At 36.1% G+C, this 25,052-nt stretch overlaps 1 protein-coding gene across 2 annotated transcripts in view; it reads right to left on the bottom strand.

The window, feature by feature from the left end:
* The window catches only part of LOC144893313 (contactin-4-like), a 129,980-nt gene that overhangs the window by 84,723 nt on the left and 20,205 nt on the right, over window positions 1-25,052 (bottom strand). For both annotated transcript variants that reach the window (XM_078783655.1, XM_078783654.1), the window contains exons 3-4: window positions 2,731-2,997; window positions 1,749-2,078 (exon numbers count right to left, since the gene is read on the bottom strand). In XM_078783655.1, the coding sequence (XP_078639781.1) occupies window positions 1,749-2,078; window positions 2,731-2,997 (597 nt within the window). The remainder of the gene's footprint in view (window positions 1-1,748; window positions 2,079-2,730; window positions 2,998-25,052) is intronic.

Raw genomic sequence — 25,052 nt, 5'->3', positions numbered from 1 at the left:
CCCTCCAATACCCACACCCCCCACCCCGTGTGTCACTACCGCCATAGTTGAGTATACGCCTCGGAGTTAAAACTCGGTTGGTCATCCAGGGGTGTTAATCCCGGTGAACACGACAATATTTTTTTTAATAGAAGGCCTTGGCTCGTGGAAGACCTGGGACACAACATGGCAGAGGGAACAGCAGGAGAAAATGGAAATGCCAACATCAGGGCGGAGGGAGAAAGAAGACAGAAACGGACAAAGAAGGGATGTAGATAACGATGATGGTGAGGGGAGAACGCAAGGTGTGAACAAGGTGCATACACAGGTAATTTTTTGGGAGGAATAAGAGTGGTTTAACGGGTGTAGAAAATCTCATGGCTTTGAATAGGGTATGATGACTGGATGAGGGTGAGCAGTTGTCTTGAATATCCGGAGGGAAGAACGAGATCGAAGAGATTGATTGTTGAAGAGAGTCTCATGGAACTCATCAACAGGCCGGGTTGGAAATGACAAACTCCTCAACTCCAAACGAATTAGGTCAATTCCATCAATAATTAAGTTTGAGCTTATTTTGACCTCTTTGAGGTTCATTATGAAACGTTATTTTTAGGTCAACATTACTAAATATAGGGTTATATTTTAAATAACAATCTTGTACTGGAACGTTTGTTCAAAGATTTTCAGTGTGGGCTACTGTTATTAACAAGCGTTACGCCTAGGTCCCCCGTCGGTGAAGTGATGTGAGTTGACAAAGTGGAAGACGCAGAAAACATGCGATGATATGATATTTCGCTCACAAGGGTCAGACACACATGGAGGCGGCCATCTTGGATTTTGACGTGGCGACCCAATTTTCAATAGCGTTCTTCCTTATGCCTAGATACACCCACACACCAGATTAGAAGTTGGTACTTCGCTTACGCACGCACGCATGCATGCCCGCACGCACGCCCGCATGCAAGCACGCACGGACGGACGGACGGACGAACACATGGACGGAGGGGAAAACCATAGTCCCCCTTTCGCTCCGCTGTGCGACGGGGGACAATAACACCGACATGGTTTGTTCAACTTTGTGATGATCCTCATAATCTGTCACAGCGTGTCGGGTCCTCAGGAGCAGCTTCCTGAGCAAGGGTTACACTGGGTGGTTTGCCATTGCCTTCCCAGCAGTAGTTCGAGCAGGCATTTGTAATCTGTTCATGGTGCCAGCGATAGCACGCCGACTCTTTCTGGAGGACACTGTGGTCTGTGGGATCTTTATCGTCCACCAACTAATGTCAGCAGATGTACGGGACGCTCAGTTTCACATCAATCGGATGGAAGACACACACATTGATTAATTCCTCCACTCTGTGAAACAACGGGATGAGAGTTTACAGCTCGGTCGGGATTCGAACCCAGGCTAGACAGCTTGGAGGCGAGTGTGCACACTTTGAGGCCATCCTGTCAGCCTAGTTTGTATCTTAACGCACTGTTAATACACAAACTGCGGTTCCATGTTGTATTTATTCCGTTAAAACGTATCTCGTTCGGTACAAAGCTGTTCTTATGGTAGAATATTGAATATTGAGCTTTGCCTGCATGCGGAGATATTCAAAAGCAGCGCGGAAAGGGGACGCCGGAAACTGGAGACAGACAAACGCACAAACGCATGGAAGACAAACGTACAAACGCATGATAGACACCACACTTTTCATGATAAAATAGATCATTTTAACAGGCTGTTATATTCCCTCTACTCTTAGTCTTATCCTTGTACTCACCATAAACTTCCACTCGAATTCCAGATTCCCACGATTGCTCTCTCGGTTCCGTTAGCTTGAAGTAATAAGTTCCAGTGTCGGATTTGATCAGGTTTGTGATTGTTAAAGAACAATTGTTATTCATTCTGGTTCTTTTAAATGTGAAACGATTTGTTGAACTCAGAGAGTCAATGGAAACATCCTGTGTATAATATGATGTGCTTTTGATGAACCACTCTCCAGTTGGGAACACTGATCCGACCTGTTTTGGTTCGTACCGGAGTTTACATGGTAACATGACTGTTCCTCCAGTAAATCCGTAAACCTTCACCCCATATGTGACGTCATACACTGTGGAGAGAGAACATGGCACAGGGAGAAAAAAGGGTTAATACCAAGTACAGGTAATACCAGGTATTTATTGAATATATTTAAACGATGCCAGGCATGGTAAAACCACAACATTTAACACTGATTTTCACTCCACACTCTATAATGTGAGACATATTTAGTCTTTCTCATCAGAATGAATGATGCTGTTGAATTTGTTTAACAAATCCATTGAAATTTTAAACAATAAAACAGAGAAATATAAACGTTAATTATTGTGATGTGAAAATTCCTTTGGATCAAAAACATGGAATCTGTGCCAGACCTGACACAAGGTGTTCTGTGGTTTGGACTGTGTTTATTAATAAATAATACAACGCATTGTACTATCAACTATATTGTGATTTGTATAATTACTACAACAATCACAGGTAAATCAGAGGTAAAGGAGACACTGGTTTGTGGGACCAACATCGGCCGCAGGTGGACAGACCGAGCCGATGTGGGGATTTTGGACAATTATCGGACAATGTGGAATAACCCGATGTACACGTCTTGTCGGCTTGTTTAATCAGTGTTACCTGAGGACAGATTTATGTCGTCGAGGGTTTGATGAAAAGAGTGAATGTTGGTTACTGTGTGATCCATTCTGTGATTATAACGTCATACTTACAGGTAAGTGTGAACGTCGGACTGTAGTGGACCCCATCGGTGTTTCTGGCAACGCAGTCATAATCTCCGGCGTGTTCCCACTGCAGGGGGTTCAGTTCATGAGAACAAGTATTTGTCTCTTTCGGACATTTCCCATTTCGCCTCCATTTATAGTCCTTGTCCCATGAGATTGTGGAGGGAGGGTTGCTCTCCGTTTCACACAACAGAGTGAGTGATTGTCCGAGTGAAAAAGAACCCTTTGTTGTCACCGTCGTTTTCTGTGGTTTATCTGTAAGGAGAAGATTAAATAATCCTCACTTTGTATAAATATTAAAGGTTAGACTCCTCACTGGGTATAAATATAAAAGGTTAGACTCCTCACTGGGTATAAATATAAAAGGTTAGACTCCTCACTGGGTATAAATATAAAAGGTTAGACTCCTCACTGTGTATAAATATAAAAGTGAAGAATCCTCACTCGGTATAAATATAAAGGGTAACAATCCTCACTGGGTATGAAGATAAAAGGGAAGAATCCTCACTCGGTATAAATATAAAGGGTAACAATCCTCACTGGGTATGAAGATAAAAGGGAAGAATCCTCACTCGGTATAAATATAAAGGGTAACAATCCTCACTGGGTATGAAGATAAAAGGGAAGAATCCTCACTCGGTATAAATATAAAGGGTAACAATCCTCACTGGGTATGAAGATAAAAGGGAAGAATCCTCACTCGGTATAAATATAAAAGGTAATAATCCTCACTGGGTATGAAGATAAAAGTGAAGAATCCTCACATGGTATGAATAATAAAAGGCAACAATCCTCACTGGGTGTAAATATAAAAGGTAACAATCCTCAACGGGTATAAATATAAAAGGTAACAATCCTCACTGAGTATAAATATAAAAGGTAACAATCCTCACTGGGTGTACAGATAAAAGGTAACAATCCTCAACGGGTATAAAGATAAAAGGTAAGAATACTCACTCGGTATAAATATAAAAGGGAAGAATCCTCACTCGGTATAAATATAAAGGGTAACAATCCTCACTGGGTATGAAGATAAAGGGAAGAATCCTCACTCGGTATAAATATAAAAGGTAACAATCCTCACTCGGTATGAAGATAAAAGGGAAGAATCCTCACACGGTATGAATAATAAAAGGCAACAATCCTCACTGGGTGTAAATATAAAAGGTAACAATCCTCACTGGGTATGAAGATAAAAGGGAAGAATCCTCACTCGGTATAAATATAAAAGGTAACAATCCTCACTGGGTATGAAGATAAAAGGGAAGAATCCTCACACGGTATGAATAATAAAAGGCAACAATCCTCACTGGGTGTAAATATAAAAGGTAACAATCCTCAATGGGTATAAATATAAAAGGTAACAATCCTCACTGGGTATAAATATAAAAGGTAACATTCCTCACTGGGTATGAAGATAAAAGGGAAGAATCCTCACACGGTATGAATAATAAAAGGCAACAATCCTCACTGGGTGTACAGATAAAAGGTAACAATCCTCAACGGGAATAAAGATAAAAGGTAAGAATACTCACTCGGTATAAATATAAAAGGTAACAATCCTCAATGGGTATAAAGATAAAAGGGAAGATTCCTCACTTGGTATAAATATAAAAGGTAACAATCCTCACTGGGTATAAATATAAAAGGTAATAATCCTCAACAGGTATAAATAAAAAAGGTAACAATCCTCACTGGGTATAAATATAAAAGGTAACAATCCTCACTGGGTATAAATATAAAAGGTAACAATCCTCAACAGGTATAAAGATAAAAGGTAATAATCCTCAACAGGTATAAATAAAAAAGGTAACAATCCTCACTGGGTATAAATATAAAAGGTAACAATCCTCACTGGGTATAAATATAAAAGGTAACAATCCTCAACAGGTATAAAGATAAAAGGTAACAATCCTCACTGGGTATAAATATATAAGGGAACAATCCTCAACGGGTATAAGTATAAAAGGTAAAAATCCACACTGAGTCTGAAGATAAAAGGAAGGAATCCTCACTCAGTATAAAAATAATTGGTAACAATCCTCACTGGGTATAAATATAAAAGGTAACAATCCTCACTCAGTACAAATATAAAAGGTAAGAATCCTCACTCGGTATGAATAATAAAAGGCAACAATCCTCACTGGGTGTAAATATAAAAGGTAATAATCCTCAACAGGTATAAATAAAAAAGGTAACAATCCTCACTGGGTATAAATATAAAAGGTAACAATCCTCACTGGGTATAAATATAAAAGGTAACAATCCTCAACAGGTATAAAGATAAAAGGTAACAATCCTCACTGGGTATAAATATATAAGGGAACAATCCTTAACGGGTATAAGTATAAAAGTTAAATTCCACACTGGGTATGAAGATAAAAGGAAGGAATCCTCACTCAGTATGAAGATAATTTGTAACAATCCTCACTGTGTATAAATATAAAAGGTAACAATCCTCACTCAGTACAAATATAAAAGGTAAGACTCCTCACTCGGTATGAATAATAAAAGGTAACAATCCTCACTCAGTACAAATATAAAAGGTAAGACTCCTCACTCGGTATGAATGATAAAAGGTAACAATACTCACTGTGTATAAATATATAAGGTAACAATCCTCAACGGGTACAAATATAAAAGGTAAGTATCCTCACTGTGTATAAATATAAAACGTTAGACTCCCCACAGTGTACAAATATAAAAGGTAAGTATCCTCACTGTGTATAAATATAAAACGTGAGACTCCCCACAGTGTATAAATATAAAATGTAAGTATCCTCACTGTGTATAAATATAAAACGTTAGACTCCCCACTGTGTATAAATATAAAAGGTAAGAATCCTCACTGTGTATAAATATAAAATGTAAGTATCCTCACTGTGTATAAATATAAAATGTAAGTATCCTCACTGTGTATAAATATAAAATGTAAGTATCCTCACTGTGTATAAATATAAAACGTTAGACTCCCCACAGTGTACACATATAAAAGGTTAGACTCCCCACTGTGTATAAAGATAAAAGGTAATAATCCTCACTGTGTATAAATATAAAATGTAAGTATCCTCACTGTGTATAAATATAAAAGGTTAGACTCCTCACTGTGTATAAATATTAAAGGTAAGTATCCTCACTGTGTATAAATATAAAACGTTAGACTCCCCACAGTGTACAAATATAAAAGGTAAGTATCCTCACTGTGTATAAATATAAAATGTAAGTATCCTCACTGTGTATAAATATAAAATGTAAGTATCCTCACTGTGTATAAATATAAAATGTAAGTATCCTCACTGTGTATAAATATAAAACGTTAGACTCCCCACAGTGTACAAATATAAAAGGTTAGACTCCCCACTGTGTATAAAGATAAAAGGTAATAATCCTCACTGTGTATAAATATAAAATGTAAGTATCCTCACTGTGTATAAATATAAAAGGTTAGACTCCTCACTGTGTATAAATATTAAAGGTAAGAATCCTCACAGTGTATAAATATAAAATGTAAGTATCCTCCCAGTGTATAAATATAAAATGTAAGTATCCTCACTGTGTATAAATATAAAAGGTTAGACTCCACACAGTGTATAAATATGAAAGGTTAAACTCCTCACTGTGTATAAATATAAAAGGTTAGACTCCTCACTGGGTATAAATATAAAAGGTAAGAATCCTCACTGTGTGTAAATATAAAAGGTTAGACTCCTCACTGGGTATAAATATATAAGGTTAGAATCCTCACTGTGTGTAAATATAAAAGGTAAGAATCCTCACTGTGTATAAATATAAAAGGTTAGATGCCTTACGGTGTATAAATATAAAATGTAAGTATCCTCACTGTGTATAAATATAAACGGTTAGACTCCTCACTGTGTATAAATATAAAAGGTTAGACTCCTCACTGTGTATAAATATGAAAGGTTAGACTCCTCACTGTGTATAAATATAAAAGGTTAGACTCCTCACTGTGTATAAATATAAAAGGTAAGACTCCTCACTGTGTATAAATATAAAAGGTAAGAATCCTCACTGTGTATATATATAAAAGGAAAGAATCCTCACTGTGTATAAATATAAAAGGTAAGAATCCTCACGGTGTATATATATATATATAAGGTAAGAATCCTCACTGTGTATATATATAAAAGGTTAGACTCCTCACTGTGTAGAAATATATAAGGTTAGACTCCTCACTGTGTATAAATATAAAAGGTAAGAATCCTCACTGTGTATAAATATAAAAGGTAAGAATCCTCACTGTGTATAAATATAAAAGGTAACAATCCTCAGTACAAATATAAAAGGTAACAATCCTCACTCGGTATGAATAATAAAAGGTAACAATCCTCACTGGGTATAAATATATAAGGGAACAATCCTCAACGGGTATAAGTATAAAAGGTAAAATTCCACACTGGGTATGAAGATAAAAGGAAGGAATCCTCACTCAGTATAAAGATAATTGGTAACAATCCTCACTGGGTATCAATATAAAAGGTAACAATCCTCACTCAGTACAAATATAAAAGGTAAGAATCCTCACTCGGTATGAATAATAAAAGGTAACATTCCTCACTGGGTATAAATATATAAGGTAACAATCCTCACTGGGTATGAATAATAAAAGGTAACAATACTCACTGTGTATAAATATATAAGGTAGCAATCCTCAACGGGTATAAATATAAAAGGTAAAAATCCACACTGGGTATGAAGATAAAAGGAAGGAATCCTCACTCAGTATAAAGATAATTGGTAACAATCCGCACTGTGTATAAATATAAAAGCTTAGACTCCTCACTGTGTATAAATATAAAATGTAAGTATCCTCATTGTGTATAAATATAAAATGTAAGTATCCTCACTGTGTATAAATATAAAATGTAAGTATCCTCACTGTGTATAAATATAAAACGTTAGACTCCCCACAGTGTACAAATATAAAAGGTTAGACTCCTCACTGTGTATAAAGATAAAAGGTAATAATCCTCACTGTGTATAAATATAAAATGTAAGTATCCTCACTGTGTATAAATATAAAATGTAAGTATCCTCACTGTGTATAAATATAAAATGTAAGTATCCTCACTGTGTATAAATATAAAATGTAAGTATCCTCACTGTGTATAAATATAAAACGTTAGACTCCCCACAGTGTACAAATATAAAAGGTTAGACTCCCCACTGTGTATAAATATAAAATGTAAGTATCCTCACTGTGTATAAATATAAAATGTAAGTATCCTCACTGTGTATAAATATAAAAGGTTAGACTCCTCACTGTGTATAAATATTAAAGGTAAGAATCCTCACAGTGTATAAATATAAAATGTAAGTATCCTCCCAGTGTATAAATATAAAATGTAAGTATCCTCACTGTGTATAAATATAAAAGGTTAGACTCCACACAGTGTATAAATATAAAAGGTTAAACTCCTCACTGTGTATAAATATAAAAGGTTAGACTCCTCACTGGGTATAAATATAAAAGGTAAGAATCCTCACTGTGTGTAAATATAAAAGGTTAGACTCCTCACTGGGTATAAATATATAAGGTTAGAATCCTCACTGTGTGTAAATATAAAAGGTAAGTATCCTCACTGTGTATAAATATAAACGGTTAGACTCCTCACTGTGTATAAATATAAAAGGTTAGACTCCTCACTGTGTATATATATGAAAGGTTAGACTCCTCACTGTGTATAAATATAAAAGGCTAGACTCCTCACTGTGTATAAATATAAAAGGTAAGACTCCTCACTGTGTATAAATATAAAAGGTAAGAATCCTCACTGTGTATATATATAAAAGGAAAGAATCCTCACTGTGTATAAATATAAAAGGTAAGAATCCTCACGGTGTATATATATAAAAGGTAAGAATCCTCACTGTGTATATATATAAAAGGTTAGACTCCTCACTGTGTATAAATATAAAAGGTTAGACTCCTCACTGTGTATAAATATTAAAGGTAAGTATCCTCACTGTGTATAAATATAAAACGTTAGACTCCCCACAGTGTACAAATATAAAAGGTAAGTATCCTCACTGTGTATAAATATAAAATGTAAGTATCCTCACTGTGTATAAATATAAAATGTAAGTATCCTCACTGTGTATAAATATAAAATGTAAGTATCCTCACTGTGTATAAATATAAAACGTTAGACTCCCCACAGTGTACAAATATAAAAGGTTAGACTCCCCACTGTGTATAAAGATAAAAGGTAATAATCCTCACTGTGTATAAATATAAAATGTAAGTATCCTCACTGTGTATAAATATAAAAGGTTAGACTCCTCACTGTGTATAAATATTAAAGGTAAGAATCCTCACAGTGTATAAATATAAAATGTAAGTATCCTCCCAGTGTATAAATATAAAATGTAAGTATCCTCACTGTGTATAAATATAAAAGGTTAGACTCCACACAGTGTATAAATATGAAAGGTTAAACTCCTCACTCTGTATAAATATAAAAGGTTAGACTCCTCACTGGGTATAAATATAAAAGGTAAGAATCCTCACTGTGTGTAAATATAAAAGGTTAGACTCCTCACTGGGTATAAATATATAAGGTTAGAATCCTCACTGTGTGTAAATATAAAAGGTAAGAATCCTCACTGTGTATAAATATAAAAGGTTAGATGCCTTACGGTGTATAAATATAAAATGTAAGTATCCTCACTGTGTATAAATATAAACGGTTAGACTCCTCACTGTGTATAAATATAAAAGGTTAGACTCCTCACTGTGTATAAATATGAAAGGTTAGACTCCTCACTGTGTATAAATATAAAAGGTTAGACTCCTCACTGTGTATAAATATAAAAGGTAAGACTCCTCACTGTGTATAAATATAAAAGGTAAGAATCCTCACTGTGTATATATATAAAAGGAAAGAATCCTCACTGTGTATAAATATAAAAGGTAAGAATCCTCACGGTGTATATATATATAAGGTAAGAATCCTCACTGTGTATATATATAAAAGGTTAGACTCCTCACTGTGTAGAAATATATAAGGTTAGACTCCTCACTGTGTATAAATATAAAAGGTAAGAATCCTCACTGTGTATAAATATAAAAGGTAAGAATCCTCACTGTGTATAAATATAAAAGGTAACAATCCTCAGTACAAATATAAAAGGTAACAATCCTCACTCGGTATGAATAATAAAAGGTAACAATCCTCACTGGGTATAAATATATAAGGGAACAATCCTCAACGGGTATAAGTATAAAAGGTAAAATTCCACACTGGGTATGAAGATAAAAGGAAGGAATCCTCACTCAGTATAAAGATAATTGGTAACAATCCTCACTGGGTATAAATATAAAAGGTAACAATCCTCACTCAGTACAAATATAAAAGGTAAGAATCCTCACTCGGTATGAATAATAAAAGGTAACATTCCTCACTGGGTATAAATATATAAGGTAACAATCCTCACTGGGTATGAATAATAAAAGGTAACAATACTCACTGTGTATAAATATATAAGGTAGCAATCCTCAACGGGTATAAATATAAAAGGTAAAAATCCACACTGGGTATGAAGATAAAAGGAAGGAATCCTCACTCAGTATAAAGATAATTGGTAACAATCCGCACTGTGTATAAATATAAAAGCTTAGACTCCTCACTGTGTAGAAATATATAAGGTTAGACTCCTCACTGTGTATAAATATAAAAGGTAAGAATCCTCACTGTGTATAAATATAAAAGGTAAGAATCCTCACTGTGTATAAATATAAAAGGTAACAATCCTCAGTACAAATATAAAAGGTAACAATCCTCACTCGGTATGAATAATAAAAGGTAACAATCCTCACTGGGTATAAATATATAAGGGAACAATCCTCAACGGGTATAAGTATAAAAGGTAAAATTCCACACTGGGTATGAAGATAAAAGGAAGGAATCCTCACTCAGTATAAAGATAATTGGTAACAATCCTCACTGGGTATAAATATAAAAGGTAACAATCCTCACTCAGTACAAATATAAAAGGTAAGAATCCTCACTCGGTATGAATAATAAAAGGTAACATTCCTCACTGGGTATAAATATATAAGGTAACAATCCTCACTGGGTATGAATAATAAAAGGTAAGAATACTCACTGTGTATAAATATATAAGGTAGCAATCCTCAACGGGTATAAATATAAAAGGTAAAAATCCACACTGGGTATGAAGATAAAAGGAAGGAATCCTCACTCAGTATAAAGATAATTGGTAACAATCCGCACTGTGTATAAATATAAAAGCTTAGACTCCTCACTGTGTATAAATATAAAATGTAAGTATCCTCATTGTGTATAAATATAAAATGTAAGTATCCTCATTGTGTATAAATATAAAATGTAAGTATCCTCACTGTGTATAAATATAAAACGTTAGACTCCCCACAGTGTACAAATATAAAAGGTTAGACTCCTCACTGTGTATAAAGATAAAAGGTAATAATCCTCACTGTGTATAAATATAAAATGTAAGTATCCTCACTGTGTATAAATATAAAATGTAAGTATCCTCACTGTGTATAAATATAAAATGTAAGTATCCTCACTGTGTATAAATATAAAATGTAAGTATCCTCACTGTGTATAAATATAAAACGTTAGACTCCCCACAGTGTACAAATATAAAAGGTTAGACTCCCCACTGTGTATAAATATAAAATGTAAGTATCCTCACTGTGTATAAATATAAAATGTAAGTATCCTCACTGTGTATAAATATAAAAGGTTAGACTCCTCACTGTGTATAAATATTAAAGGTAAGAATCCTCACAGTGTATAAATATAAAATGTAAGTATCCTCCCAGTGTATAAATATAAAATGTAAGTATCCTCACTGTGTATAAATATAAAAGGTTAGACTCCACACAGTGTATAAATATAAAAGGTTAAACTCCTCACTGTGTATAAATATAAAAGGTTAGACTCCTCACTGGGTATAAATATAAAAGGTAAGAATCCTCACTGTGTGTAAATATAAAAGGTTAGACTCCTCACTGGGTATAAATATATAAGGTTAGAATCCTCACTGTGTGTAAATATAAAAGGTAAGTATCCTCACTGTGTATAAATATAAACGGTTAGACTCCTCACTGTGTATAAATATAAAAGGTTAGACTCCTCACTGTGTATATATATGAAAGGTTAGACTCCTCACTGTGTATAAATATAAAAGGTAAGACTCCTCACTGTGTATAAATATAAAAGGTAAGAATCCTCACTGTGTATATATATAAAAGGAAAGAATCCTCACTGTGTATAAATATAAAAGGTAAGAATCCTCACGGTGTATATATATAAAAGGTAAGAATCCTCACTGTGTATATATATAAAAGGTTAGACTCCTCACTGTGTATAAATATAAAAGGTTAGACTCCTCACTGTGTATAAATATGAAAGGTTAGACTCCTCACTGTGTATAAATATAAAAGGTTAGACTCCTCACTGTGTATAAATATGAAAGGTTAGACTCCTGACTGTGTATAAATATAAAAGATAAGAATGCTCACTTTGTTTAAATATAAAAGGTGAGAATCCTCATTGTGTATAAATATAAAAGGTAAGAATCCTCACTGTGTATAAATATAAAAGGTAAGAATCCTCACTGTGTATAAATATAAAAGGTTAGACTCCTCACTGTGTATAAATATTAAAGGTAAGTATCCTCACTGTGTATAAATATAAAAGGTTAGACTCCTCACTGTGTATAAATATAAAAGGTTAGACTCCTCACTGAGTATAAATATAAAATGTAAGTATCCTCACTGTGTATAAATATAAAATGTAAGTATCCTCACTGTGTATAAATATAAAATGTAAGTATCCTCACTGTGTATAAATATAAAATGTAAGTATCCTCACTGTGTATAAATATAAAACGTTAGATTCCCCACAGTGTACAAATATAAAAGGTTAGACTCCCCACCGTGTATAAAGATAAAAGGTAATAATCCTCACTGTGTATAAATATAAAATGTAAGTATCCTCACTGTGTATAAATATAAAAGGTTAGACTCCTCACGGTGTATAAATATTAAAGGTAAGAATCCTCACAGTGTATAAATATAAAATGTAAGTATCCTCCCAGTGTATAAATATAAAATGTAAGTATCCTCACTGTGTATAAATATAAAAGGTTAGACTCCACACAGTGTATAAATATGAAAGGTTAAACTCCTCACTGTGTATAAATATAAAAGGTTAGACTCCTCACTGGGTATAAATATAAAAGGTAAGAATCCTCACTGTGTGTAAATATAAAAGGTTAGACTCCTCACTGGGTATAAATATATAAGGTTAGAATCCTCACTGTGTGTAAATATAAAAGGTAAGAATCCTCACTGTGTATAAATATAAAAGGTTAGATGCCTTACTGTGTATAAATATAAAATGTAAGTATCCTCACTGTGTATAAATATAAACGGTTAGACTCCTCACTGTGTATAAATATAAAAGGTTAGACTCCTCTCTGTGTATAAATATGAAAGGTTAGACTCCTCACTGTGTATAAATATAAAAGGTTAGACTCCTCACTGTGTATAAATATAAAAGGTAAGACTCCTCACTGTGTATAAATATAAAAGGTAAGAATTCTCACTGTGTATATATATATAAAAGGAAAGAATCCTCACTGTGTATAAATATAAAAGGTAAGAATCCTCACGGTGTATATATATATAAGGTAAGAATCCTCACTGTGTATATATATAAAAGGTTAGACTCCTCACTGTGTAGAAATATATAAGGTTAGACTCCTCACTGTGTATAAATATAAAAGGTAAGAATCCTCACTGTGTATAAATATAAAAGGTAAGAATCCTCACTGTGTATAAATATAAAAGGTAACAATCCTCAGTACAAATATAAAAGGTAACAATCCTCACTCGGTATGAATAATAAAAGGTAACAATCCTCACTGGGTATAAATATATAAGGGAACAATCCTCACGGGTATAAGTATAAAAGGTAAAATTCCACACTGGGTATGAAGATAAAAGGAAGGAATCCTCACTCAGTATAAAGATAATTGGTAACAATCCTCACTGGGTATAAATATAAAAGGTAACAATCCTCACTCAGTACAAATATAAAAGGTAAGAATCCTCACTCGGTATGAATAATAAAAGGTAACATTCCTCACTGGGTATAAATATATAAGGTAACAATCCTCACTGGGTATGAATAATAAAAGGTAACAATACTCACTGTGTATAAATATATAAGGTAGCAATCCTCAACGGGTATAAATATAAAAGGTAAAAATCCACACTGGGTATGAAGATAAAAGGAAGGAATCCTCACTCAGTATAAAGATAATTGGTAACAATCCGCACTGTGTATAAATATAAAAGCTTAGACTCCTCACTGTGTATAAATATAAAATGTAAGTATCCTCACTGTGTATAAATATAAAATGTAAGTATCCTCATTGTGTATAAATATAAAATGTAGGTATCCTCACTGTGTATAAATATAAAATGTAAGTATCCTCACTGTGTATAAATATAAAACGTTAGACTCCCCACAGTGTACAAATATAAAAGGTTAGACTCCTCACTGTGTATAAAGATAAAAGGTAATAATCCTCACTGTGTATAAATATAAAATGTAAGTATCCTCACTGTGTATAAATATAAAATGTAAGTATCCTCACTGTGTATAAATATAAAATGTAAGTATCCTCACTGTGTATAAATATAAAATGTAAGTATCCTCACTGTGTATAAATATAAAATGTAAGTATCCTCACTGTGTATAAATATAAATGGTTAGACTCCTCACTGTGTATAAATATTAAAGGTAAGAATCCTCACAGTGTATAAATATAAAATGTAAGTATCCTCCCAGTGTATAAATATAAAATGTAAGTATCCTCACTGTGTATAAATATAAAAGGTTAGACTCCACACAGTGTATAAATATAAAAGGTTAAACTCCTCACTGTGTATAAATATAAAAGGTTAGACTCCTCACTGGGTATGAATATAAAAGGTAAGAATCCTCACTGTGTGTAAATATAAAAGGTTAGACTCCTCACTGGGTATAAATATATAAGGTTAGAATCCTCACTGTGTGTAAATATAAAAGGTAAGTATCCTCACTGTGTATAAATATAAACGGTTAGACTCCTCACTGTGTATAAATATAAAAGGTTAGACTCCTCACTGTGTATATATATGAAAGGTTAGACTCCTCACTGTGTATAAATATAAAAGGTTAGACTCCTCACTGTGTATAAATATAAAAGGTAAGACTCCTCACTGTGTATAAATATAAAAGGTAAGAATCCTCACTGTGTATATATATAAAAGGAAAGAATCCTCACTGTGTATAAATATAAAAGGTAAGAATCCTCACGGTGTATATATATAAAAGGTAAGAATCCTCACTGTGTATATATATAAAAGGTTAGACTCCTCACTGTGTATAAATATAAAAGGTTAGACTCCTCACTGTGTATAAATATGAAAGGTTAGACTCCTCACTGTGCATAAATATAAAAGGTTAGACTGCTCACTGTGTATAAATATAAAAGGTAAGAATCCTCACTGTGTATAAATATAAACGGTTAGATGCCTCACTGTGTATAAATATAAAATGTAAGTATCCTCACTGTGTATATATATAAAATGTAAGTATCCTCACTGTGTATAAATATAAAAAGTAGGAATCCTCACTGTGTATAAATATAAAAGGTAAGAATCCTCACTGTGTATAAATATAAAAGGTTAGACGCCTCACTGTGTATAAATATAAAAGGTAAGAATCCTCACTGTGTTTAAATATAAAAGGTAAGAATCCTCACTGTGTATATATATATATATTTATAAAAGGTTAGACTCCTCACTGTGTATAAATATGAACGGTTAGACTCCTCACTGTGTATAAATATAAAAGGTTAGACTCCTCACTGTGTATAAATATGAAAGGTTAGACTCCTGACTGTGTATAAATATAAAAGATAAGAATGCTCACTTTGTTTAAATATAAAAGGTGAGAATCCTCATTGTGTATAAATATAAAAGGTAAGAATCCTCACTGTGAATAAATATAAAAGGTAAGAATCCTCACTGTGTATAAATATAAAAGGTGAGAAACCTCACTGTGTATAAATATAAAAGGTGAGACTCCTCTCTGTGTATAAATATAAAAGGTAAGAATCCTCACTGTGTATAAATATAAAAGGTAAGAATCCTCACTGTGTATAAATATAAAAGGTTAGATGCCTCACTGTGTATAAATATAAAATGTAAGTATCCTCACTGTGTATATATATAAAATGTAAGTATCCTCACTGTGTATAAATATAAAAGGTAAGAATCCTCACTGTGTATAAATATAAAAGGTAACAATCCTCACTGGGTATAAATATAAAAGGTAAGAATCCTCACTGTGTATAAATATAAAAGGTTAGACTCCTCACTGTGTATAAATATAAAAGGTAAGAATCCTCACTGTGTATAAATATAAAAGGTAAGAATCCTCACTGTGTATAAATATAAAAGGTTAGACGCCTCACTGTGTATAAATAAAAAAGGTTAGACTCCTCTCTGTGTATTATAAATATAAAAGGTAAGAAATCCTCACTGTGTATAAATATAAAAGGCTAGACGCCTCATTGTGTATAAATATAAAAGGTAAGAATCCTCACTGTGTTTAAATATAAAAGGTAAGAATCCTCACTGTGTATAAATATAAACGGTGAGACGCCTCACTGTGTATAAATAAAAAAGGTTAGACTCCTCTCTGTGTATTATAAATATAAAAGGTAAGAAATCCTCACTGTGTATAAATATAAAAGGTTAGACGCCTCACTGTGTATAAATATAAAAGGTAAGAATCCTCACTGTGTATAAATATAAAAGGTAAGAATCCTCACTGTGTATAAATATAAAAGGTTAGACGCCTCACTGTGTATAAATATAAAAGGTGAGACTCCTCTCTGTGTATAAATATAAAAGGTAAGAATCGTCACTGTGTATAAATATAAAAGGTAAGAATCCTCACTGTGTATAAATATAAAAGGTAACAATCCTCACTAGGTATAAATATAAAAGGTAAGAATCCTCACTGTGTATAAATATAAAAGGTTAGACGCCTCACTGTGTATAAATATAAAATGTAAGTATCCTCACTGTGTATATATATATAAAATGTAAGTATCCTCACTGTGTATATATATATAAAATGTAAGTATCCTCACTGTGTATATATATAAAATGTAAGTATCCTCACTGTGTATATATATAAAAGGTTAGACTCCTCACTGTGTATAAATATAAAAGGTTAGACTCCTCACTGTGTATAAATATGAAAGGTTAGACTCCTCACTGTGCATAAATATAAAAGGTTAGACTGCTCACTGTGTATAAATATGAAAGGTTAGACTCCTGACTGTGTATAAATATAAAAGATAAGAATGCTCACTTTGTTTAAATATAAAAGGTGAGAATCCTCATTGTGTATAAATATAAAAGGTAAGAATCCTCACTGTGTATAAATATAAAAGGTAAGAATCCTCACTGTGTATAAATATAAAAGGTGAGAATCCTCACTGTGTATAAATATAAAAGGTGAGACTCCTCTCTGTGTATAAATATAAAAGGTAAGAATCCTCACTGTGTATAAATATAAAAGGTAAGAATCCTCACTGTGTATAAATATAAACGGTTAGATGCCTCACTGTGTATAAATATAAAATGTAAGTATCCTCACTGTGTATATATATAAAATGTAAGTATCCTCACTGTGTATAAATATAAAAAGTAGGAATCCTCACTGTGTATAAATATAAAAGGTAAGAATCCTCACTGTGTATAAATATAAAAGGTTAGACGCCTCACTGTGTATAAATATAAAAGGTAAGAATCCTCACTGTGTTTAAATATAAAAGGTAAGAATCCTCACTGTGTATATATATATATATTTATAAAAGGTTAGACTCCTCACTGTGTATAAATATGAACGGTTAGACTCCTCACTGTGTATAAATATAAAAGGTTAGACTCCTCACTGTGTATAAATATGAAAGGTTAGACTCCTGACTGTGTATAAATATAAAAGATAAGAATGCTCACTTTGTTTAAATATAAAAGGTGAGAATCCTCATTGTGTATAAATATAAAAGGTAAGAATCCTCACTGTGAATAAATATAAAAGGTAAGAATCCTCACTGTGTATAAATATAAAAGGTGAGAAACCTCACTGTGTATAAATATAAAAGGTGAGACTCCTCTCTGTGTATAAATATAAAAGGTAAGAATCCTCACTGTGTATAAATATAAAAGGTAAGAATCCTCACTGTGTATAAATATAAAAGGTTAGATGCCTCACTGTGTATAAATATAAAATGTAAGTATCCTCACTGTGTATATATATAAAATGTAAGTATCCTCACTGTGTATAAATATAAAAGGTAAGAATCCTCACTGTGTATAAATATAAAAGGTAACAATCCTCACTGGGTATAAATATAAAAGGTAAGAATCCTCACTGTGTATAAATATAAAAGGTTAGACTCCTCACTGTGTATAAATATAAAAGGTAAGAATCCTCACTGTGTATAAATATAAAAGGTAAGAATCCTCACTGTGTATAAATATAAAAGGTTAGACGCCTCACTGTGTATAAATAAAAAAGGTTAGACTCCTCTCTGTGTATTATAAATATAAAAGGTAAGAAATCCTCACTGTGTATAAATATAAAAGGCTAGACGCCTCATTGTGTATAAATATAAAAGGTAAGAATCCTCACTGTGTTTAAATATAAAAGGTAAGAATCCTCACTGTGTATAAATATAAACGGTGAGACGCCTCACTGTGTATAAATAAAAAAGGTTAGACTCCTCTCTGTGTATTATAAATATAAAAGGTAAGAAATCCTCACTGTGTATAAATATAAAAGGTTAGACGCCTCACTGTGTATAAATATAAAAGGTAAGAATCCTCACTGTGTATAAATATAAAAGGTAAGAATCCTCACTGTGTATAAATATAAAAGGTTAGACGCCTCACTGTGTATAAATATAAAAGGTGAGACTCCTCTCTGTGTATAAATATAAAAGGTAAGAATCGTCACTGTGTATAAATATAAAAGGTAAGAATCCTCACTGTGTATAAATATAAAAGGTAACAATCCTCACTAGGTATAAATATAAAAGGTAAGAATCCTCACTGTGTATAAATATAAAAGGTTAGACGCCTCACTGTGTATAAATATAAAATGTAAGTATCCTCACTGTGTATATATATATAAAATGTAAGTATCCTCACTGTGTATATATATATAAAATGTAAGTATCCTCACTGTGTATATATATAAAATGTAAGTATCCTCACTGTGTATAAATATAAAATGTTAGACTCCTCAATGGTCAAAAGGTGGAGGTCACTATTTGGAGATGCCTGTGGCAGGCCGGGGTGTGTGCCCTGAGGAAGCTGTGGGTTCGCTTTGGCTCGTTTGGTGCAGACTCAAACGGTGGTGATGCTGATTGCACCTGGCACTTGTGTTGTGGTGTTGTGGTGCGCAATGTCATTGTGGAGAATGCCAGGTGGCGAGTGTGGAAATGTTAATCGGCCAGGATGTTGTGGATCTCTGTTTATGTTGTGGCCTGGTTGTTGACAATGACTTCATGGGTGCCGTGGTTGTGATTGCGGCATCGCGGTTCGATGGAGGTAAGTCTGGACAACAGTAAGACATATGAGAACTAATTTTTTTTGATAAATGAACGAGGTTATTTTTTATTTATTTTATTTGTGATAAATAAATAAATAAAGGGGGAGGTTTCAAGGCGATGATTGATGAGAGGGCCAGCGCAAATGTTTTTTTGGACGGGCTTTTGGATGTGAGAATTATTTAATTTTTGGTGCCATTCTAGTTGTAATTCTAGTTGTAAAATGCTATTTGTCAGAGGGCATTTTCTCAGAATTTAAATATTGATATTTCTGGGATATTGGAATATTATTATTATATAATTATTGGGATAATATCGATGTAGATATTGGGATTCATAGTAGATATTGGGCAACTATTGGGCCAGGGATATTGGGCCAGGGGCCGAAACAGGTGCAGGGAACAGGTGCATGAGATGCTGAGAGCGGGATTAGAGAAAATTGGATTGAATTGAAATTGAAATGAAAATTGAAAAAGTGGATGAGAGAAAATTGGTTTGTTTAAAATAATCGTTGGAATAATGGTTTCTGTTGGATGCAACAATTTTGTGCAACTGATTGATCCAAGAGATTATGCCCGAACCAATAGAAGCATGGCCATCCACGACTTTCAAGCTGGAGACCCAAGTGCTTGCGAAGCATTTCACTCGCAAGAACGCCCTGGAACCAAGGTGGGCAGGGCCATTCCAGGTAATATTGACTACACCGACTGCAGTCTTCTGCAAGAATAAATCTTCCTGGATCCACGCTACGCATTGTAAGTTGGCCATTCCAGCATCAGACACCACAACACAGTAATGACGTTGTCAGCCACAGGAATGATGCTTCTGATAGCAACAGTAACATGCGTCACGGGCGACGGATCATCTATTGGTAGCGCACAAGGGGGTATCTGGGAAACACAAAACCTCACCGTAGTAATGGGGCAGGAAATATCACTTCCATGTTTTCATGAAACAATCATAAGCGGCCATGATAGTGTGTGGAGAACCGTAACCTGGGAAGTGTCATTGAATGGAAGTAGGTTCAAACAGGTATTAAAAATTTCAGGTACAATCATTCTGGGGGGTAACCACTTTCCAGGTGGAGGATCAGCCGGGGTACAAATGGGGGTCACCCAATTTAAGGATACGGATGCGCACACACTTGGAAGAAGGCATGTTCATGAAGCTTAGGTGTAAAGGATGGTCGAAAAGGGGAATTATAGATGGCCAATTAAAGCAAATTTCGAAATTATACTCCCGGGATGAGGCCCGAGTGAGAAACAAGGAGAACACATATTGGAAGGTAGCAAGAGAGGTGGCAAAAATGCAGAACAGGATTCAGTGCTGGTCATGCATGAAATTTAGATTTAGATTTAGATTCAAGATTCAAGGCCTCTAAATTCAATTTAGATTCAAGGCCTCTAAATTTGGATTTGGGATTGGGAGCGATTTGGGATGGATCGCAGATTGGTTCAAAGGATGGACAGGCACGATTGTTAAATGATTGGTTACCGCACTTACGGTGGTAATTGGGGTCGTAATTTGGGGGGGGGGGGGGGGCACTAATGAAAGCCTTCGTGCTTGTGTGTGTAAAGAAATACTTTTCAGGATGGACGTCGAAGAAAGCGCCAGCGTAGACTATGGTTCTTTCCACCGATCTGAACGAGTCCATGGACGAGTACATGGACGACGTGTCGTTAGATAGCGATAAATATGATAATTGTGATGATTTTTTTTACAAAATCACCTACGGGTGCAGGACTTATCGACTCCTGTTTCTCTATATGTTTGGCAATCTCTCGGGGCCAGTCTAACCCCCGTTGACCTAGCTTCGGATCTGACTGCCCTTGGAGAGCCGTTACAATTACAACATGTACGACCACGACATGAAGATGCAGAGGAGCAAGAGGCCAGCCACGAGGGGCTGATTGGTGACAATCTCCCACCACGAGATCCAGCATGGCAGGTGTATCTTTTTGCCGGTTTTCCTAAGTCTTGCATTCTCAGTCGAACGATTGAGGTTGTCGAAGGTAAGATGCCTACGTGGTGCCAAGGGTGAACTGGAAATTTCCTCGGGCGCGAACGGGTGTACAGAGGACGGACCACAGGGAACAAAGAAATGCCTACATGCTGACATTAAAATTGTGTCTTTGATTACATTGTCTCAAAAGAGCCAAAGGAGGGTATTGTGGGAGATTGTGCCATTAATGATTGCGATTTGTTTTCTTAGTAAGTTAGTTTCACTTTATATTAAAAGCGAATCATGACCTAGGTCAGCTGAACGAAAGGGTAGCAGTTTCACCATCTGTTTTTAAGGATAAGATTTGAGTCTGACGAAGAAGCAACATCTGAGAACTCAAACATGTTGTGCAAGGAGATAGGCTAAGGAATTTTGCAAGGGCTTTAGAACAAAAGCCTTTTGGCTTGGCTCAGCAGTTTGATAAAGGATAAGGCTGGAGCCTGGCCTCATTTGTAATTCAATCTGATAAAGACAGGATGGGCCGATTCAAATCCTTTATCCCTTTGAAACTGCCTTTTGTCTCGCGGGGGAATAATTTGAATAGGATTTGTATTTAAACTCAACTCTTGGTATGGTAGAGTCAGATGCTTGGGGATTCCGAAGGCTGCATGAGTCTTTCTCTTTCCTGAGCATCTCCGCAATCGTGTACTTGGTATATCAATAAATCTTGTTACTTTTTTTCTTCATCGTGGTGGACCTTCGATTGATTCACCAACATATATATATATATATATATATATATATATATATATATATATATATATATATATATATATATATATATATTGTTACGCGGTCCTCGCCCTACCTCTGGTCTCGGTAGACCTCCGAACCCCGAGAGGGTCCCCGGCAGAAAGATGTGTTGTCCTTGGTTGAAATCAAGCAAATAATGAAACCCTCAATGGAACCAGCAAATGAAACAGTCAAATCAATAATGCAACCACACCAGGTTATGAACAAACAATAATATATTAGAAATCACACAAAAAGAGCCATACAGCAATGGGGGCAATATCAAGCCCCTTAACCCCAAACTTACGGCACCTCCCCAATGTCTCTGCACCCCTCCAAGGCGAAGTCCCAATGTCTCTGTGCGCTCCCGCGATCGGGGAGTCAAGGCCCGATCAAAGTCAATTGAGGCGTAGGCGATTGAGGCGACCCCGAGGTCACGTTGTTCAGCACCCAGCAATACAGCGGTGGAAAGGAACCTCACAAAGACGCGCTCCGACGTACAACTTTTGTGGTTCAATCCGCAAGCCTCCGTATACTTCTCAAGTGCCCTTTCTTGCACAGCCGTCCCCGGCAAACCACCGGGGAATAATGCACAACCGACACGACCAAAACTGGTTCACTGCAGGTTGCTCGCGTGGCGAAGATGGTGGACGGCTTTCACTCGAACCCGGGCTTTGAGGCCAGGATCCTCCGGAACCTCAATGAATATACCCGATGACACAGGCTCCACACACTCCGGCGATATCTCTTATCGCCCGAACTTCCTTTGAAGGACGCAAAGTTCACTCACACTGTACGTCGACCGCTCAGTCCGGAGCCTCAACAACCACGTCTCTTCACGATCTCCTACCGCCTCTTCTTCCTCGCTCCACCTCTTCCGGTCACGATCCGGATTTCCGGCCACATTTTACCAGGAGCGCTTTTAAATCTTTTAACTATAATAACCCTTTCCCTTCAACCCTAATCACACGATGCCACATGTACCTTTGACCCACGCTGCCACGGGGACCGGACCTCGCACAAGCCACGCTAATCGAGTACGCCCGAGCGGTGTGCGTATCACGTGACTTGTGCCGTTCCTGTCTATTGAACCCGATTGAGTGGTTCTATTTGTACGATGCTAGGCCAATAGATGGAGAGGACGGGACGATCAAATAAGAGGAAGAACACAATTTATTTATTATGTACAATGATCCGAAGAGACACAGAGCAGGCACTTAAGCAATGTTAATTTAATCCCAGACAGGGCCCAATCACTCATGCGGGGCAAAAGAAGAAGAGCAGGTTCGCACGCCAAACGCGCCTTGCCGTCGGTCGCTCCAGGACAGCTCGCCCGGCGTGGCCCTCTGGTGGTCACGGCACGTACGCTTGGAGCGCAGGCAAGGAGATCGCGCGTCTGTGGCCCGGATGTGGGTCGTCTCCACACAGCGCGTTTAATACAGGTAGCAGAGCGCAGGGCACAGGGCATGGGGAGAGTTCGTGTACAACGAGGCTATTACAAACAGTTCGATTCAAGCACTCCGACTCGTTCAGGGGCTGGGCGATTCTCTCTCCTTGTCTCACAGCGAACTCTCACCTCTCATCTCTGACTTGTCTGCCGAACTCTGCTGCGGGGGCTCGAGGCAGGGTTTTATATAGCCCCTTCCCAGTCCTACCCGAATGTTCCATGCCCCTCCCCTCACCGCCGTTGTGAGCCACTCCCGTCAAGCTCTGATTGGCGGCTCACTGCTCACCGAGCACTCCCCCTGCTGCTCCTCCCTTTGGCCTTGCCAGACTTGTCTCAGGCCGAGCACATGGTATTCCAGCATAATTGAGGCCTACTCACTGGCCTGCTCAACGCAAAATTAACACAGGAAAGGACTACGCTTACATTTACTATGAAATAACTGAACTAAAACGAGGTTACATGTTGTGGTGCATCTACCTACGAGGGGGGGGTCATCCTTTATTCACAAAACCATAACACTACACCCCTCTCTCACCAGACTCACCCCGAGTCGACCCCAACAATGGAATGACCGGTAGAGCCTGGCATGCAAATTTAACCATTACTTTTAAATGTGACACATTGGTGTGATTCCCCCTAGCATTTACTCTGACCCATGTGTGCGACATTTTTAGCACTAGATATGTCCCTCCTATTGTGTTGAGCAGCTACTCTAACAGATTCACACCCACAACTACCCGAGTATTTTCGGAATTTTCAAACTACACACATAGCTGGTGGGCACATTCTTATATTTACATGCATGTATATTTACAATATATGACCCAGGACCTGTACTTTGGGAAGAAATTGGAGGAGAGAAAAACACACTTGAATGGCACTTGCTGCTTGCATCTTGCATCTTGCTTCTTCTGTGTGCGGCTAACAAAACCAGCTGGCCCTGACCGGCATACAGGCCATTTGAAGCATCAGGGCCATCTAAACTTCCACATCTTCATCATCCCAAGCACACAATAGTAAATAATGCTTCTCATTGCTAGCAGGGCCACTCCCACGTGGTCCAACTGTGTGGCATCAATGCCACTCAAACAAGTGGTCCGAAGTGCAAGATGATTTTGCAGCAAGATGCTGCACAGCAGAGGTGCAAGGCCACAAGGCTTGTGGTCCATAAGTGACAAAGTGTAGCAAAAGATATGGCAGAAAGATGGTTTGGCAGCAGAGTGCTGCACAAGTCGGCTGCACAGGTGTAACAAGGCCATGGCAGCAAGGTGCTGCACAGTTCGCCTGCACCGGTGCAGAATGGATGCTGCACAGTTCGGCCTCCAAAATGGTCCTGGGGCGGGGAGGGAAGACAAGGCACAACAAGCAAGTGGAAAGGAAACAGTGGCCACGAAAACAAGGTGACCAGGCACTACCATGCCTGGTGCG

The sequence above is a fragment of the Myxine glutinosa genome, chromosome 8, assembly GCF_964187855.1.
Source record: "Myxine glutinosa chromosome 8, kmMyxGlut1.1, whole genome shotgun sequence".
NCBI lineage: Eukaryota > Metazoa > Chordata > Myxini > Myxiniformes > Myxinidae > Myxine > Myxine glutinosa.
This window is presented reverse-complemented; position numbering and strand designations above follow the sequence as displayed.